This window comes from Carcharhinus amblyrhynchos, chromosome 28 (assembly GCF_965287045.1).
Source record: "Carcharhinus amblyrhynchos chromosome 28, sCarAmb.v2.hapA, whole genome shotgun sequence".
Classification (NCBI taxonomy): domain Eukaryota; kingdom Metazoa; phylum Chordata; class Chondrichthyes; order Carcharhiniformes; family Carcharhinidae; genus Carcharhinus; species Carcharhinus amblyrhynchos.
The window spans coordinates 5,627,641-5,644,262 of NC_137351.1; the positions used below are offsets into that span (position 1 = coordinate 5,627,641).

At 42.4% G+C, this 16,622-nt stretch overlaps 1 protein-coding gene and 1 non-coding gene across 3 annotated transcripts in view; one reads left to right on the forward strand and one right to left on the reverse strand.

Annotated features, from left to right (window-relative positions):
- Window positions 1–332: 332 nt before the first annotated feature.
- trnar-acg (transfer RNA arginine (anticodon ACG)) lies at window positions 333–405 on the reverse strand. Its single transcript has one exon. It is a non-coding gene; the product is annotated as a tRNA-Arg (tRNA).
- Window positions 406–987: 582 nt separating this feature from the next.
- The window catches only part of fanci (FA complementation group I), a 67,245-nt gene continuing 51,610 nt past the window's right edge, over window positions 988–16,622 (forward strand). Inside the window, exons 1-11 of one of the 2 annotated variants that reach the window (XR_013889603.1) lie at window positions 988–1,102; window positions 4,129–4,234; window positions 5,540–5,612; window positions 7,077–7,207; window positions 11,659–11,812; window positions 11,998–12,055; window positions 14,318–14,359; window positions 14,477–14,600; window positions 14,823–14,908; window positions 15,221–15,353; window positions 16,457–16,549. Coding sequence is in view for 1 of the 2 variants with exons in the window: in XM_080214272.1 (XP_080070398.1) it covers window positions 4,151–4,234; window positions 5,540–5,612; window positions 7,077–7,207; window positions 11,659–11,812; window positions 11,998–12,055; window positions 14,318–14,359; window positions 14,477–14,600; window positions 14,823–14,908; window positions 15,221–15,353; window positions 16,457–16,549 (978 nt within the window). In the remaining variant the exon portion in view is untranslated. The remainder of the gene's footprint in view (window positions 1,103–4,128; window positions 4,235–5,539; window positions 5,613–7,076; window positions 7,208–11,658; window positions 11,813–11,997; window positions 12,056–14,317; window positions 14,360–14,476; window positions 14,601–14,822; window positions 14,909–15,220; window positions 15,354–16,456; window positions 16,550–16,622) is intronic. The other variant, XM_080214272.1, reaches the window with a different exon arrangement.

The following is a 16,622-nucleotide window of genomic DNA, read 5'->3' on the forward strand; positions in this document are numbered from 1 at the left end:
CAACTTTGATAAATGAACTCTTGCAAAAATAAACAAAACTCAGTCTTTGGAGCATAATAAAACTTTTGTTTGCAAAACTTCATTGCAGTGTTAATGTAAGCCTACTTGTGACAATAATAAACTTTAAAAAATACTTGAAGTTAAAAAAATTGGCACTAAGCAGAAAGAGCAATAAATTAGCCTCAAGAACAATGTATTAATCTGCTCTTTATCTATCTGATTAAGTACAAAAATTGTAATAATTGAGGAATTATCAGTGTTCCTGAGTTAGGATGATTTTAATCAATAATTGATCATTTCAGGCATTGTGGAATAAAGTAAAAAAAGCAATTCGAGCCAGCCAGGAGTCGAACCTAGAATCTTCTGATCCGTAGTCAGACGCGTTATCCATTGCGCCACTGGCCCACGAAAAATCACAGCCACATTAGACTTGAGGAACCTACAACACAAAGCTTTGTTATTCACACCAGGGATGTTTTTTCCCTTCAATCGACGAAGAAAAACCAATTCAAATCTCGTCATTCGTGTTCAATTATAAACAGAAATGTTTTTCTGCGGGAACTTTAAAAAAAACATTTTCGAAGCACAGGCCAACAAAGCTCCCGGACCACTGGGATCGTGGCGGCTTATTTTTCTGCCGCTTTTTGATTTTGAATGAAGCGCCTTTAATTTATTACCAGCCATTATGTATCCCCTCGCCCGCCCTGCTCCCAACAGTTTGGATTCAGCCGCCATGTTGCTGGGAAAGATTTCGCTCAGCTTCACTGCCATCCCGCTCTCGGGGAAGGAGGCGCAGACCCACCAATCAGCGGGACCCCACTCCCAATCGGCGGCAGGCTATTGGTGGCAGCGGCGGACCAATGGAAAGGGCGTCCCGTGAATTGCTTCCATCGGATTGGCTATGACCTGAAAGAGCGCGTCGTCGGTTGAATTTCCTCCAACTGATTGGCTCTAATGGGGGGGCGGACCGTGGGGGTGGGCGGGTCTCGGCCCGGACCAATGGGACGGCGGAGCGGTGTGCTGGCAGCGGCGAATGGGGTGGCTGTGATTTTTAGGCGGCAGGTGCGATGGTGGCCGTTGTGAGCAGGAGGCCGAGTGACAGGTAAACACTGAGGGAGTGAGTTTAAAGGTTATTTATTCGCCTCACAAGTCGGCTTACTGCAATGAAGTTACTATGAAAATCCCCTAGCCGCCACACTTTGGCGCCTGTTCGAGTACACTGAGGGCCAATACAGTTCCTTTGCCCTTCACTAAAGAACAGTCATACTTAAAAGTTTATTAGTCACAAGTAAGGTTTTCGTTAACAGTGCAGTGAAGTTATTGTGAAAATCCCCTAGCTGCCACACTCTGGCGCCTGTTCGGGTACACTGAGGGAGAATTTAGCGTGGCCAATGCACCTAACCAGCATGTCTGTCGGACTGTGGGAGGAAAGCAGAGCGCCTGGAGGAAACCCACGCAGACGTGGGGAGAATGTGCAGATTGTGCACAGACAGTGACCTGAGCCAGGAATCAAACAGGTGTCATAGCACAGTGAGGCAGCAGTGCTAACCATTGTGCTCCTGAGGGGCTGGATAGTGGACGTGCGGAGTGCCATCTGTCTAATAATCCTGTGGTCAACAGACTTGAAACGTTAACTGTTTTCTCTCTTCCTGCAGATGCTGCCATGCCTGCTGAGCTTAAAGTAAAATGTTTGTTTATTTATTAGTCACAAGTAAGGCTTACATTAACACTGCAATGAAGTGACTGTGAAATTCCCCAAGTTGTCATACTCCAGTGCCTGCTCGGGTCAATGCACATAACCAGCATGTCTTTCAGAATGTGGGGGGAAACCGGAGCACCCAGAGGAAACCCAAGCAGACACAGGGAGAATGTGCAAACTCCACACAGGCAGTGACCCAAGCCAGGAATTAAACCCAGATCCCTGGCACTGTGGGACAGCAGTGCTGACCACTGTGCTGTCATGTCAGCATTCTCTGTTCTTGTTGAATAACCCTGTAAAGTGGGCTTGGTATCTCAAAAAATAAGGTAGTGCTGGAATGTGTGACCTCTGTCCCCAGCATACCCTCGAATTCCATCTTTTACTCTTGTTCTATGCTTTTAATCCTAACTCCTTTAAACTGTCTAATAATGGTCTCTTTAAATAGGCTATGTTGTGCACCCTCTCCTTTCCTTTTCCCCTATATACTCTATGAATGGTATGTTTTATCTGTACAGTGTTCAAGAAACAATACTTTTCACTGTATTCCAATTCATGTGACAGTGGTTAATCAAATCAGTGTTGTCAGCCTTAGGTCAAGCATAGCCTTCCTTCTGAATTTGATTTGATTTACTATTATCACACGTATTAGTATAAAATGAGAAGTTTTATTTCTTGCGCACTATACAGACAAAGCATATCATGTATAGAGAAGGAAAGGGGAGGGTGCAGAATGTAGTGTTATTGTCAGCTAGGACGTAGAGAAAGATCAAATTAATACAAGGTATGACTACATAAAATGACTGTATAAGCTTTGGACCAACACCATGGTAACCCCTGTCCTCAACTGTTCCAGAAAGACACTCTTTATCCCACAGTCTGTCCTGCAATAATTTTTCACTGTGCCAGGGTGATTTCCCCCGACAATCATCAATTTATGCCAGGGTGATTTCCCCCTCTCCATTAATCTGTTACAGGAACTCCCTTTTCCCCCCACTGCCGGCAAGATTTTCTCCACCACATGTGCTTCCATGATCTTGTCCATCTGATTTTATTTTAACAACATAAGTAGGAACTGGAGTAGATCACGCAGCCTAGTGAGAATCATGGAATGTTTACAATGCAAAAATAGGGCATTTGGCCTGTCAAGTATGAGATGTCAAACCAAAGCTTGATCATCATGTTTTGGCACATTTGGGCACCGTGGTGGCACAGTGGTTGGCACTGCTGCCTCACAGCGCCAGGGACCCAGGTTTGATTCCCGGCTTGGGTCGCTGTTTGTTTGGAGTTTGCACATTCTCCCCATGTTTGCGTGGTTTACTCCAGATGCTCCGGTTTCCTCCCACAGTCTGAAAGACGTGCTGGTTAGGTGGATTGGCCATGCTAAATTTTTCCTCATTGTAACCGAACAGGCACTGGAGTGTGGCGACCAGAGGATTTTCGCAGTAATTTCATTGCAGTGGTAATGTACATCTACTTGTGACTAATAAATAAATAAAAGTTTGTGCATAGGTTTTTATCTTAAGTTCCTCATAGACTTCATCTCTATTTTTTCATAACTGATTGCGGTGAATTTATATTCAGAGCTTGTTTTATGGAAAATTATCAGGGATAACGTTGATTTGTATTTGCTCCATTGATAGACACACAGCAAATTCTTTGGGTGCCTTGGCCAATTTCCTTTCTTCGACCAAAAAGAAAGAGATGAAAGAAAACTGGACAATCCGTTTGTCAGTTTAATTTCTCATTTGAAAGATGGCACCTCTGACAGTGCAGCATTCCCTTAGCACTGCACTGAAATATTGGCCTGAGTTATGTGCTCAGGCCTCTGGAGTGGGACTTGAACCTGCTGGACTCCTCATTCATCTCAAAACAGAAATAAAAGACTGCAGATGCTGGAAATCTGAATTAACAACAAAGTGATGGAAATATTCAGCAGATCCGGTAGTAGGTCAGATGCTTTTAGACCTGTTCTGAAGTTCTAGTCTTGAAGTTTCTAGTAAAGTTTATTTATTAGTCACAAGTAAGGCTTACATCAACATTGCATTGAGGTTACTGTGAAATTTCCCTAATCGCCACAGTCCAGCACTGTTCTGGTCAATGCACCTAAGCAGCACATTGTTCAGACTGTGGAAGCAAACCTGAGCACCCGGAGGAAACCAAGCAGACGGGGAGAAGATGCAGACTCCACACAGTGACCCAAGCCGGGAATCAAACCCGGGTCCCTGGGAATGTGAGACAGCAGTGCTAACCACTGTGCTACCCCTTACCTGTTTCATTTTGTTCTTCGTTTAATTTTCTTTATGGATTCTTGCTGTGTAGTCTATTGTGTGTGAAGCCTTGAGATCTTCTTGAGATGTGATAATGCATTCTATTAAATGCAGTACTTTCTAGTGAACAGAACCTTTTTTTCCCTTCTGGGTAACATTCAGTGTTGTGTTTATGTGAGCTGAAATGGATCAGAAGATTTTGGATTTGGCAACAGCTGAGGATCTGCAAGGATTGCAGCAGTTCCTGCAACGCATGAAAGAGCAGGAGGTGAGCAACTGCAGTGATTCTTTAGTACTGATGTATATTGCGACTAAAATAATTATTTTTAATAAAATGGTATTTTAAATTTTAAACGTAATGCGTTCTAAGATACAAGTTTAAAAGACACATCTCTCAGAATATTGGCCCAAACAAAAGCAAGATGTTGCAGGTGCTAGCATTCTGAGAGAAAAAGACAATAATGGAAATATTCAATTGGACAGGCTACACCTGTGGTGAGAAAACAATTCTGATGAAGGGTCAAATGTTAAAAGTTTCCCCTTCAGAGGTGCTGCCCAAGCCAAGTACTTCCAGCATTTTCTGACTTTATTTCAAAATATTGTCCCTATTTTTCAAAAGGATTGCCAACTTTATTGAGCAAGTACTTTACTATCTTCCAAAAGTGAGAATCTCAGCAGGTTTGTCAGCAATTGTAAAGAGAGAAAACAGCTGACGTTTTGAGTCCAGAAGACCTTTTGATAAAGCTGAAAGGCACAGAAAGTGGGAAATATTTATTCTGCAGGGTGAGGGAGTGAAAGTTGAGTCTTAGCTACAGAAACCAGGGGGAAAAGGCTGTGAATGGCAATCCATAGAGAGATAGAGTGTGAATGACCAAACAGCAGAGAAGCTGAAATCAGGGGGTAAGCTGTGACAGATGAAGATGTGGGGGCAGGGGGGAGAATTGAGTGGAAGAGAGGTAAAATTTAGAGAAAGGGGGAGAAAAGGTAAGGAAAAAGTATGGGAAAGAGTTGGGGGGAGAAAAATGAAGAAAGACAATAAAGAAATAAAAGCCTTTTTCCATCGTTTCTGTGGCTATGATTCATCTTTCACTCCCTAATGCTGCAGTGTAAAGATCTCCCACTTTCTATGCCTTTTAGGTTTGACAAAGGGTCATCTGGACTCGAAACATCACCTCCTTTCCCTCCTTACAGATGCTGCCAGACCTGTTGAGATTTTCCAGTATTTTCTCTTTTGGTTTCAGATTTCAGCATCTGCAGTAATTTGCTTTTACCCAGTACTTTACTGACTTGCTCATTCCCAACTTTTATGAGCACAGTATTACCTAAATTCTGAAAACATTTGAGGGCATTTCACAAGCAGCAAAACATACTTGTAAAAGTTTCCATCTGTGAGTTCTTTTCTTGCTTAATTTTAAAGAATGTAATTACAGTAAAGGAATGTGGAGACAGGAGTAAATTTATGAATGATATGATTATATAAAATTAAGTCTGTTGCATCCTGAACTTTTTTGTTTGCTTGATTAGTCAACGGTCTGAAGATACAATTTGAAGTGTGTTGCTACTTTTGTTACAGGTTGGTGCCGTCATCACACGCCATGCTTTGAAAGGGAAGGAGATTGGGATGCTTGTGAGAGCTATTTTTAAAGGTGAATGCTCAAAGATAAATAATATTTATGCATTACTTTCCAGTTTAAAGATGCAACAGATTCCCATGTTCCACAAGCACGTGTATTTGGTTAGAATAAATGCACATAGTTAGTGTTTTGCGTGCAGAAATAAACTAGGGACACATTTTCAGCACTATAAATGTTTTAATATAGTTTTGATGACAACTGAAAATGTCTCTTACTGATTTAGTACCAGTATTTACATTGATTAGGTAGTAAATAAATGAAAAAAAACATAATGATCAACCTTACCGTTAAGAACATACAAACACATGAACTAAGAGCAGGTGTAGACCACTCGGCTCCTTAAACAGCTTAAGTAGATCATGGCTGATCTAGAATCATAGAAATCCTACAGTGTGGAAGGAGGCCATTCGGCCCATCGAGTCTGCACTGACCACAATCCCACCCAGGACCTACCCCCATATCCCTACATATTTACCCGCTAATCCCTCTAACCTCTGCATCTCATGACTCTTAAGGGCAATTTTTTTTAGCATGGCCAGTCAACCTAGCCTGCACATCTTCGGACTGTGGCAGGAAACCGGAGCACCCCGAGGAAACACACGCAGGGGGATGTGCAAACTCCACACAGACAGTGACCCAAGCTGGGAATCGAACCCAGGTTCCTGGAGCTGTGAAGCAGCAGTGCTAACCACTGTGCTACCGTACCGTGCCGTCCCCCCTAATTGTAATCTCAACTCCACCTCCTCGTTAAGAATCTATTTAGCTCTGCCTTAAGAATATTCAAAGATTTTGCTTCCATTGTCCTTTGAAGAAGTGTCCCAAAGATTCATGACTCACTGAGAGGAAAAAAAAAATTCCTCCTCTGTCTCAGATGAGTGACCCCTTATTTTTGAACAATGATCCCGGGTTCTAAATTCTCCCACAAGAGGAAGTATCATCTCTGTCTCCATCCTGTAAAGACCCCTCAGGATCTTAAAGGTTTTACATAGAAAAAAAATTACATAGAAACCCCACAGTAGAGAGAGAGGTCATTCGGCCCATTGAGTCCGCACTGACCACAATCCAACCCAGGCCCTCTCCCCACGTCCCTACATATTTACCCACTAATCCCTCTAACCTACGCGTCTCAGGATACTAAAAGCAATTTTAGCATGGCCAATCAACCTAACCCGCACATTTTTGGACTGCGGGAGAAAACCGGAGCACCCGCAGGAAATCAAGTTACCTCATGCTCTTCTAAATTCCAGTGTATAGAAGCTTATCACGTCCAGTAGTCCATGTGAATATTATCAAATTTAAGATTGAATGATGCTTACTAAGAACAACTAAGAAAGCTAGATTTGAAGCCATGTACCAGCCCCAAAAGGATTGTATGATTTCTGCAGTCCTATCCTTGCTTATCCTAAATGATGAATTCAGTGAAATTTGTTGGAACAATGATTGAGTATAACTTGTCCTTTTGTTTCCCCTTGATAGGTTCCCCATGTTTTCAGGCTGAAGGAGTTTGTCGGAGGCTTTTTGTGTACAAACACTGCATGCAGCTTGTTGAATCGGGAGACCTCCAATCAGATACAGTAACAGAAATGATTGGTTTGCTGATGCTCGAGGTAAATTATAAAATTGAGACAAGTTATCCTTTTTTTCTTTATTTGTTCATGGGATGTTAATGTTGCTGGCTAAGCCAGCATTTATCGACAATCCTAATTGCCCTTGAGAAGGTGATGGTGAGGGGCCTTTTTGAACTGTTGCAGTCCATGTTTTGTAGGAGCACCCACAGTGATTTCATTTGATTTATTATAATCGTATGTATTAGTGTACAGTGAAAAGTATTGTGTCTTGCGCACTATACAGACAAAGCATAACGTACATAGAGAAGGAAAGGAGAGAGTACAGAATGTAGTATTACAGTCATAGCTAAGGTATAGAGAGTGATCAACTTAATGCAAGCTAGGTCCATTCGAAAGTCTGATGGCAGCAGGGAGGAAGCTATCCTTGACTCAGTTGGTATGTGTCCTCAGACTTCTGTATCTTTCTTCCTATGGAAGAATTTGGAAGAGAGAATGTCCGGGGTGCTTTGTGTCCTTAATTATGCTGGCTGCTTTTCTGAGGTAGTGGGAAATGTAGATGGTGTCAGTGGCTAGGAGGCTGATTTGAGTGATGGACTGGGCTTTGTTCACGATTTTTTGTAGTTTCTTGTAGTCTTGGGCAGAGCAGGAGCTATACCAAGCTGTGATACAACCAGAAAGAATGGTTTCTATGGTGCATCTGTAAAGGTTGGTGAGAGTCATAGTGGACATGACAAATTTCCTTAGTCTTCTGGGAAAGTAGAGGCATTGGTGGGCTTTCTTAACTATAGTTCGGCATGGGGGTGCCTGGACAGGTTGTTGATGAGCTGGACCCCTAAAAACTTGAAGCTCTGGACTATTTCTGCTTTGTCCCCATTGATATAGACAGGGATATGTTCTCCTTTAGGCTTTCTGAAGTAGATGACTATTTCCTTTTGTTTTATTGACATTGAGGGAGAAATTATTGTTGCGTCAGTTCACCAGATTCTCTGTCTCTTTCCTGTACTCTGTCTTGTCATTATTTGAGATCAGACCCATTACGGTGATGTCATTAGCAAACTTGAAAATTGATTTGGAGGGGAATTTGGCTACCCAGTCAAAGGTGTATAAGGAGTATAGTAAGGGGCACTGGTGTTGAGGATGATTATGGAGGAGATGTTGTTGCCTATCCTTACTGATTGCAGTCTGTGAATTAGGAAATTCAGGATCCAGTCACATAGGGAGGTGCCGAGACCCAGACTACAGAGTTTGGAGTTGAGTATTGAAGGAGTTAACAGTGCCTAAGACTGAGCTGTAATCAATAAATAGGAATCTGACATAGATGTCTTTGTTATCTCGGTGTTCCGTGGTTGAGTGCAGGGCCAAGGAAAGGGTGTGTGCTTGGACCTGTTGCAGCAGTAGGCGAACTGCAGTGGATTCAGGCAATCTGAGGCTGGAATTGATTTGTGCCATGACAGTGCTGTGAGTTCCAGAATTTTGACCCAAAGAGAATGAAGGAATGGCGATATAGTTCCAAGTTGGTATGGTGTGTGACTTGGAGGAAAATTTGCAGATGATTTCTATATATCTGCTGCTCTTGCCAGTCTCGGTGGTAGAGGTCATGGGTCTGGAAGGTGCTGTTGAAAGGCCCCTCCTGCGTTGCTACTTTGCACCTTGTAGATGGTGCACGCTGCTGCAGATGTACTTTGGTGGTGAAGAGAGTGAATGTTGAAGATGGTTGATGAGATGCCAATCAGGAGGCTGCTTTGTCCTGGTTGCTGTCAAACTTCTTGAGTATTGGGTTTGCTTTCAACCGGAAACTGTGACTTGTGCCTTGTAGATGGTCAATGAACCTTGGGGTGTCAGAAGGTGAATTACTGTCCACAGAATTCCCAGCCTGTGACCTGCTCTTATAGCCACAGTATTTAAATAGCTGGTCCAGTTCAGTTTCTGGTCAGTGGTAACATCCAGAATGTTGATGGTGGAGAATTCAGTGATGGTAATGTCATTGATTTTAGGGGGAGGTGGTTAGATTCTCTATTGTTGGAAACTGTCTTTGCCTGACATTAGTGTGGCATGCATGTAACTTGCTATTTATCAGTCCAAACCTGAATATCGTCCAGGTCTTGTTGCCTGAGGATACGAACTGTTTCAGCATCTGAGTTGTTGCGAATGGTACTGAACATTGTGCAATCACCATAAACATCTCCACTTCTTTTTGATGGAGAAAAATCCATTGATGAAACAACTGAAGATGGTTGGGCCTAGGCTATTATCCTTAGTAACTTTTGCATCACTGTCCCAAGACTGAGATGATTGATATCCAACAACCAAAACCATCTTGCTTTGTACTAGGTATGGCTAACCAGTGGAGCGTTTTTTCCCAATTTCCATTGATTTCAATTTTTTTCATTTGCCTCTTTGATGCCGCACTCAGTTACTCCCATCTCACCTCTGGAGCTGTGCTCCTTTTCCCTTGTTTGGGCCAAGGCTGTAAAGCGGTCAGGAGCTGATTGCCCTGGCAGAACTCAAAAAGTGAGCAGGTTATTGCTGAGTAAGTGCTGCTTGCGAGCACTGTTGATGACCCCTTCCATAATTTTACTGATGATCAAGAGTAGACTGGACAACAATTGGCCAGGTTGGATGTCCTGCTTTTTGTGGACAGAATATATCTGGGCAACTTTACAAATTGCCAGCTAGATGCCAGTATTGTAACTGTAATGGAACAGCATGGCAAGGGGCGCAGCAGTTCTGGAGCTTAAGTTTTTAATACTATTGCTGGAATATTGTTAGGGCCTATAGCCTACTTTCCACTGCCTTCAGCTGTTTCTTGATGTCACGTGGATTGACTTAAATTGACTGGAGATTTTTATCTGTGGTGCTGGGGACTTCAGGAGGAGGCCAAGATGGATCATCCACTTGGTCCTTCTGGCTGAAGATGGCTGAAAGTGTTTCAGCACTGTCTTTTGCACTGATGTTCTAGGTTCCCCCATCACTGTAGATGGGGATATTTATGGAGCCGCCTCCTCTGGTTAGTTGTTTAATTGTCCACCATCATTCACAACTGGATATGGCAGGACTACAGAGTGTAGATCCAATCTGTTGGTTGTGTGGTCACTTAGCTCAGCCTATTTCTTGCATGCTGTTTCCACTGTTTGACACACAGGTAGTCCTGTGTTGTAGTATCAGCAGGTAGACAGGAATGCCTGGCATGCCCTCCTCCTCTCTTTGTTGAACCAGGGGTGATTCCCCCAGCTTGATGTTAATGGTAGACTTGAAGATTTGCTGTGCCATGAGTTACAGATTGTGGATGAATGCAATTCTGCTGCTGCTGATGACCCATATCCACTCATAGACCAAATAGATTAAATTTAGAAACAAGAGTGGCACGGTGCACAGTGGTTAGCACCGCTACCTCACAGCGCCAGGGACCTGGGTTTGATTCCAGGCTTGGGTCACTGTCTGTGTGGAGTTTGCATATTCTCCTGTGCCTGCATGGGTTTCCTCCGGGTGCTCCAGTTTCCTCCCACAGTCCAACGTTGTGCGGGGTTAGGTGAATTGGCCATGATAAACTCCCCCTTAGTGTCAGAGGGGAGGGGACTAACTAGGGTAAATGCATGGGGTAATGGGATTAGGGCCTGAGTTGGATCCTGGTCGGTGCAGACTCAATGGGCCAAATGGTATCCTTCTGCACTGTAAGATTCTATGAATCAATTGACTCTAAGAATGAGAGTTTTAAATTGTAGACATTTGGAGCCAGTGTTGATCAGCAAGGACAATGGTGATAGATGACTGGGATCTGATGTGGGGTGGGATGGAATATAGGCAGCGGAGTTTTGAATGAGCAGAGATTAAGGAGGGTGGAGGATTGAAGGCTGGCCATGAATCCACTATATGTTACGTTGTTCAGTTGAAACAGTGGTAACCTTATAACCAACAACCAATCAGGCGCTCTTGATGTTTATGTACCTCCATGTTTGAGTACTGTTGGTTAAGGTGCACTGCCAGTTGTACCAAGTTGTACTGTGACTGTAAAGTGTTTAACAAGGAATTCGTAGTCTGAAGGATAGCCAAGTTCTGCACACGTGAGGATGGCCTCAACCGGGATCTTGGGTTCATGTCACACTATCTGTAACCCCCGCAACTTGCAAAATCTCACTAATTGTCCTGGCTGGAGACAATTCACACCTCTTTAACCTGTGCTTAGCCCTCTCTCCACTCACATTGTCTGCATTTGTAAAGATTTGATTACCTTTTAAGACTCGCATTCCAACCATTATCTTGTAATTGAGCTTGTGTCTATATATGCCCTGTTTGTGAACTGAACCCTTCACTCACCTGATGAAGGGGCAACGATCCAAAAGTTTGTGCTACCAAATAAACCTGTTGGACTTTAATCTGCTGTTGTGAGACTCCTTACTGTTCATAGTATGAGTTGATGGGGGATAGAGAAAATACAATGTCGATGGGGTTTGTGCATATTATGTCCTCATAATCAGAAGTCTTCATTTTAGGCTCATCAACTGCCTGGAACCATCTTAGCTGAACTGGCAAACCTATTTGTGGATGCCATCAAAGGGGGCAGCACTATCAGTGGCAAATCGCTGGATCTTCTCCCTACAATACTCACTGTTCTGGCCTCTCAAGAAAGCTTGAATTATGGTGGTGGTAAGGAAAGTTCTGAAAACTGTTTTAAGTTTTCTCTGAGTATATTGTTGGTGTAAGATATATATGTGTCTTTTTATTTTTTTCAGCCTGCTCCAAACACTCCTTTATTGTGGATTAGACATATTTTTAAGGATTTTAGCTCCTGGCTGTACATAAATATTTTTGTTCTGATTCTATTTTACAAGGTCAATTGAAAGGCAGCGAATACAAGAAGCAACTAATTAACACTCTTTGCTCCAGCAGGCAAGTAATAACATGTTTGGTTAATCCAAAGTAACACATCATTAGACAGCAACACTATATGAAATTAGAAATTTGATCAAGAAGCAATTAGCAGTATAAGAATGTCTATGGAAACAAAACATTTCCTCCAAATTTAAGATTTCTTTTGATAAAATTAGTTTCAATGTTGTTCCCCTTTCTCTTCTCTCTCAAAATGCTGACATAAAATGGGTACTGTTTGATGAATGCTAACATCCCCTTATTAGGGTATCCAATCAGTTAGTCTTCATGTATATCAGCAGTAAACAAGCAACAAAATAGCCAACACCTATGGGATCGTTCCTCAGATTGAGCTGGGAGAACAAAGAAAATTACAGCACAGGAACAGGCCTTTGGCCCTCCAAACCTGCACCAACCATGCTGCCCGACTTAACTAAAACCTCCTACCCTTCTGGGGACCATATCTGTCTATTCCCATCTCAGTCATGTACTTTTCAAAACGCCCCTTAAAAGTCACTGTTGTATCTGCTTCCACTATCTCCCTTGGCAACGAGTTCCAGGCTCCCACCACTCTGTCTGTAAAAAAAAAATCTGCCTCATACATCTCTTTTAAACCTTGCCCCTCGCACCTTAAATTCATGCCCCTGGTAATTGACTCTTCCACCCTGGGAAAAAGCTTCTGACCATCCACTCTGTCCATGTCTCTCATAATCTTGTAGACTTCTATCAGGTCTCCCCTCAACTTCCGTCGCTCCAGTGAGAATAAACCAAGTTTCTCCAACCTTTCCTCATAGCTAATGCCCTCCATTCCAGGCAACATCCTGGTAAATATTTTCTGTACCCTCTCCAAAGCCTCCACATCCTTCTGGTAGTGTGGCGACCAGAATTGAATACTATATTCCAATTATGGCCTAACTACGGTTCCAGAAAGCTGCAACATGACTTGCCAGTTTTTAAATTCAGTACCCCAGCTGATGAAGGCGAGCATGCCGTATGCCTTCTTGACTACCTTCTCCACTTGCATTGCTACTTTCAGTGACCTGTGTACCTGTACACCCAGATCCCTTTGCCTATCTATACTCCTAAGGATTCTGCCATTTACTATCTATATTAGACCTTACAAAATACATTACCTCACATTTGTCTGGATTAAATTCCATCTGCCATCTCTCCACCCAAGTCTCCAACCGATCTATATCCTGCTGAATCCTCTGATGTTTCTCATCGCTATCTGCAAATTCACCAACCTTTGTGTCGTTCGCAAACATACTAATCAATCCAGTTACATTTTCCTCCAAATCATTTATAACAGCAAAGGTCCCAGCACTGATCCCTGAGGAACACCACTTGTCACAGCCTTCCATTCAGAAACGCACCCTTCTACTGCTACCCTCTGTCTTCTAATGCCTAAATGGTAAGCATTAGCAGGCTATCTAATGTTGGAGCTCTTATTTTGTCCACCAAAACCTGGTCAGACCCTTTCCAACAGGGGTTTGCTTTAGACTAATCAGTAATGGAAGTTGGGGCTCCTTATTCCAGAGTGAGGAGGCCAGTTGCAATGTCCCTAAATGCTGCAAGGCCAGGATTAGCTAACTCCACTCAGACATTGGAATGGAACATGAAACTCACTCTCATGTAGTTGTTATTCTGCATGTAAACTGAGCAAACTCCTCCATTAGACTCCAGCGTGCTCTGTAGTTCTGGGTAATTTTTGTGTACATAATATATCACTTTAAGTTTATATATTAGTGTCACAAGGAGACTGACTGTGTCACTGTCTATGCACAGCCTGCAACGCCCTCCCTGTGTCCACGTGGGTTTCCTGCAGGTACTCCAGTTGCTTCCCACAGTCCGAAAGACGTGCTGGTTAGGTGCATTAAATTCTCCTTCAGTGTACCAAAACAGGCGTCGGAGTGTGGCAACTAGGGGATTTTCACAGTAACTTCATCGCAGCATTAATGTACTTATGGCACTAATAAATAAACTTTAAACATTAACACTGCAATTAAATTACAGTGAGAATCCCCTAGTTGCCACACTCTGGAACCTGTTTGTGTACACTGAGGGAGAATTTAGCATGGCCAATGCATCTAGCCTGCACATCTTTTGGACCATGAGAGGAAACTGGAGCACCTGAAGGAAACCCACGCCGATATGGGGAGAACATACAGACTCTGTGCAGACAGTGACCGAACCTGGTAATCGAACCAGGGTCCCTGGCGCTGTGAAGCAGCTCACCACTGTATTTAAATGTTTTGTACTTGAATTTCTTTTATTTTCCAGATGGGATCCGAAATGTGTGATTCATCTCACATCAATGTTTAGGTAAAGTTTTTCAATTCGTTCAGTTGCTAACAATAAGGAAAAATAACATCATCATGATATGAATTTCGATAGATAAAAAGTAAATATGTCTATTCTTGATTGTTCTCTTTACAATAGGGATGTAGTGCTTAGTACAGAAGAACTTCAGTTTGTTATGGTGAAAGTGCTGCAGATGTTCCCCAAATTGGACTTGGAGGAGCTGCCTCCACTTGTCTACCAGTTGCTCCTCCTCTCCTCTAAGGTAAGACAAAAGAACCAATATTGAATTTGCAGCAAGCTTTCCTCCTCTTAGAAAACTTACTTTTTTCAACGTACAGGATCAGGGAATGAGCATCAATCCTTCAATATGGTGTTTAAGATTTTAGTAAATAAAGCCTGGCTCAGTCTTGTCAAGAAAAGCATACTTATTCATTGAACCAGATGAAGGTTGCACTTTACTTAGTGTGTTTCTTTCATTCAATAGGGTTGTAAGAAAACTCTTTTAGAAGGGATCATTAGCTTCTTCCATCAACAGGATCAGCTGCAGAAGGAGGAACAGTCAGGAACTGAGTGAGTTGCAACTAATTATTCATGTACCAGTTTAGTTAATGAATGTAGGGAGGGGATATTGCGCATCTGAATCTGCTTCTGACTTTACCTGATATGTTTCCTAACATGGGTGGCTTCAATAAGAGATCAATAATGCTCCTCTCTCTTGCCTTCCCATCACACCCTCAACACAAACCCCACCTTCCCTGTACTGAAAGTGAGCCAGAGTTTGCAGAATTTCTCTCTCTCTCTCTCAGGGTGCTTCTCACTTTTCCCAGGGTGCTTTATCGCTTTTATTTATGTGCCAAAGTGTGCTTTTTTTTTGTTTTAAAGGTCCACGGAATTGGAAGCTGTCACTGTGCCACAGGACCAGCTTCGACACGTTGAAGGAACAATCATTCTTCACATTGTGTTCGCTATCAAGTTGGACTATAATCTGGGCCGTGAGTTCATCAGATATCTGAAGGTGCGGCAGAATGCCCAGTGTCTGTGAGCAGTTTTTGCTTTCGTGTTATTGAGAAACCTAAGTTGTTTTGCAAGACAATTGAAAGAAATGGAGAAAGAGTATAAGGGACGAAATAATTTAGATGATGCTGAAGTTGGTATTTAGAAGTCCTCAGATGAAAAGGGGAAAGGAAGATTGATGAAGGAAGTTTTGAGGTTCTAGGCATGTTTGAGTTTATGCTTTTTTCAATATTGATCATTATTGGGAAGAGGAAATGCCTGCATTATAGCCTGTCAAAAGATTAGGGTGATTGAGAGGAAAGTAGAGAATTTGTAAGGCAGTTTTGAAAAAAAAAATCAAAGTTGATGTTGAATTTGTTTTGCTGTTGTTCATGATTGTTTCTGATTTATGTAACCCTGTAGTACCTCAGTCAAAAGCAGCACAACTCCACGCAATGGAGGCACAGGGGTTTTGAAATACATCTGCCTCACCTCTCTTAAAAACCAACTGTGTAACACCTTTATGAACCATTGATATACATGATCAAAATGCGAAGAAGATATTTTAAAAATCTTTTAAATTAATTGCCTGTGAGTTTGTCCTTTAAACTCAAGAGGAGAACTTCATTAGGGTAGCACTGCTTTAGTTGTCAAATGCACTATATAAATGTAATTTGTCAAAAGATTGAGAGTGGGGTGCATTGGCATATTAATGCTTGGGTACCTTACAGTGAGGACTGACGCAGGCTCAGATACCCCTCTCTGTTCTATATCAATTGTGAACCCTTCTAGTTGCAAAAGCTGTTTATCTCTCAACAGGTTCATAGAACTGGGCGGGTGCTGGAGAGGGTGACATTACAGAGGTCTTTATGCTTGCCGTGGTCACTCCAGAGCTAATGTGTGCCTCAGGATAATAGAATTGAGGAGGCGCCAGAGAGAGTAACATCACTGAGGTCTTTATGCCTTCAATAATCACTCAGGAGCTAGTGTGTGCCTGTTGCCATTGGAGAGGGAAATTGCTGAAAGAAAGTGTTTCATTCAAAAAAACCTAAATAATTTAAAAAATATATGAAATGGCCTGAATCTGAAAATCTTTAAATATTCTTGTGTTTTCCATTTTTCTAGGCAGGTCAGAATGGAGAGACTAGCCAGGTCCTCTGCTCTTTTAACATTGCGTTGATGCTCTCTGTAGCTAGGATACATCGATTTGAGGAGCAGGTATGTTTATTTTTCCATCACTTTATTTCATTCAGAATCTCCAAATAGACATGAGTGGGAGTTGACTGAAAAG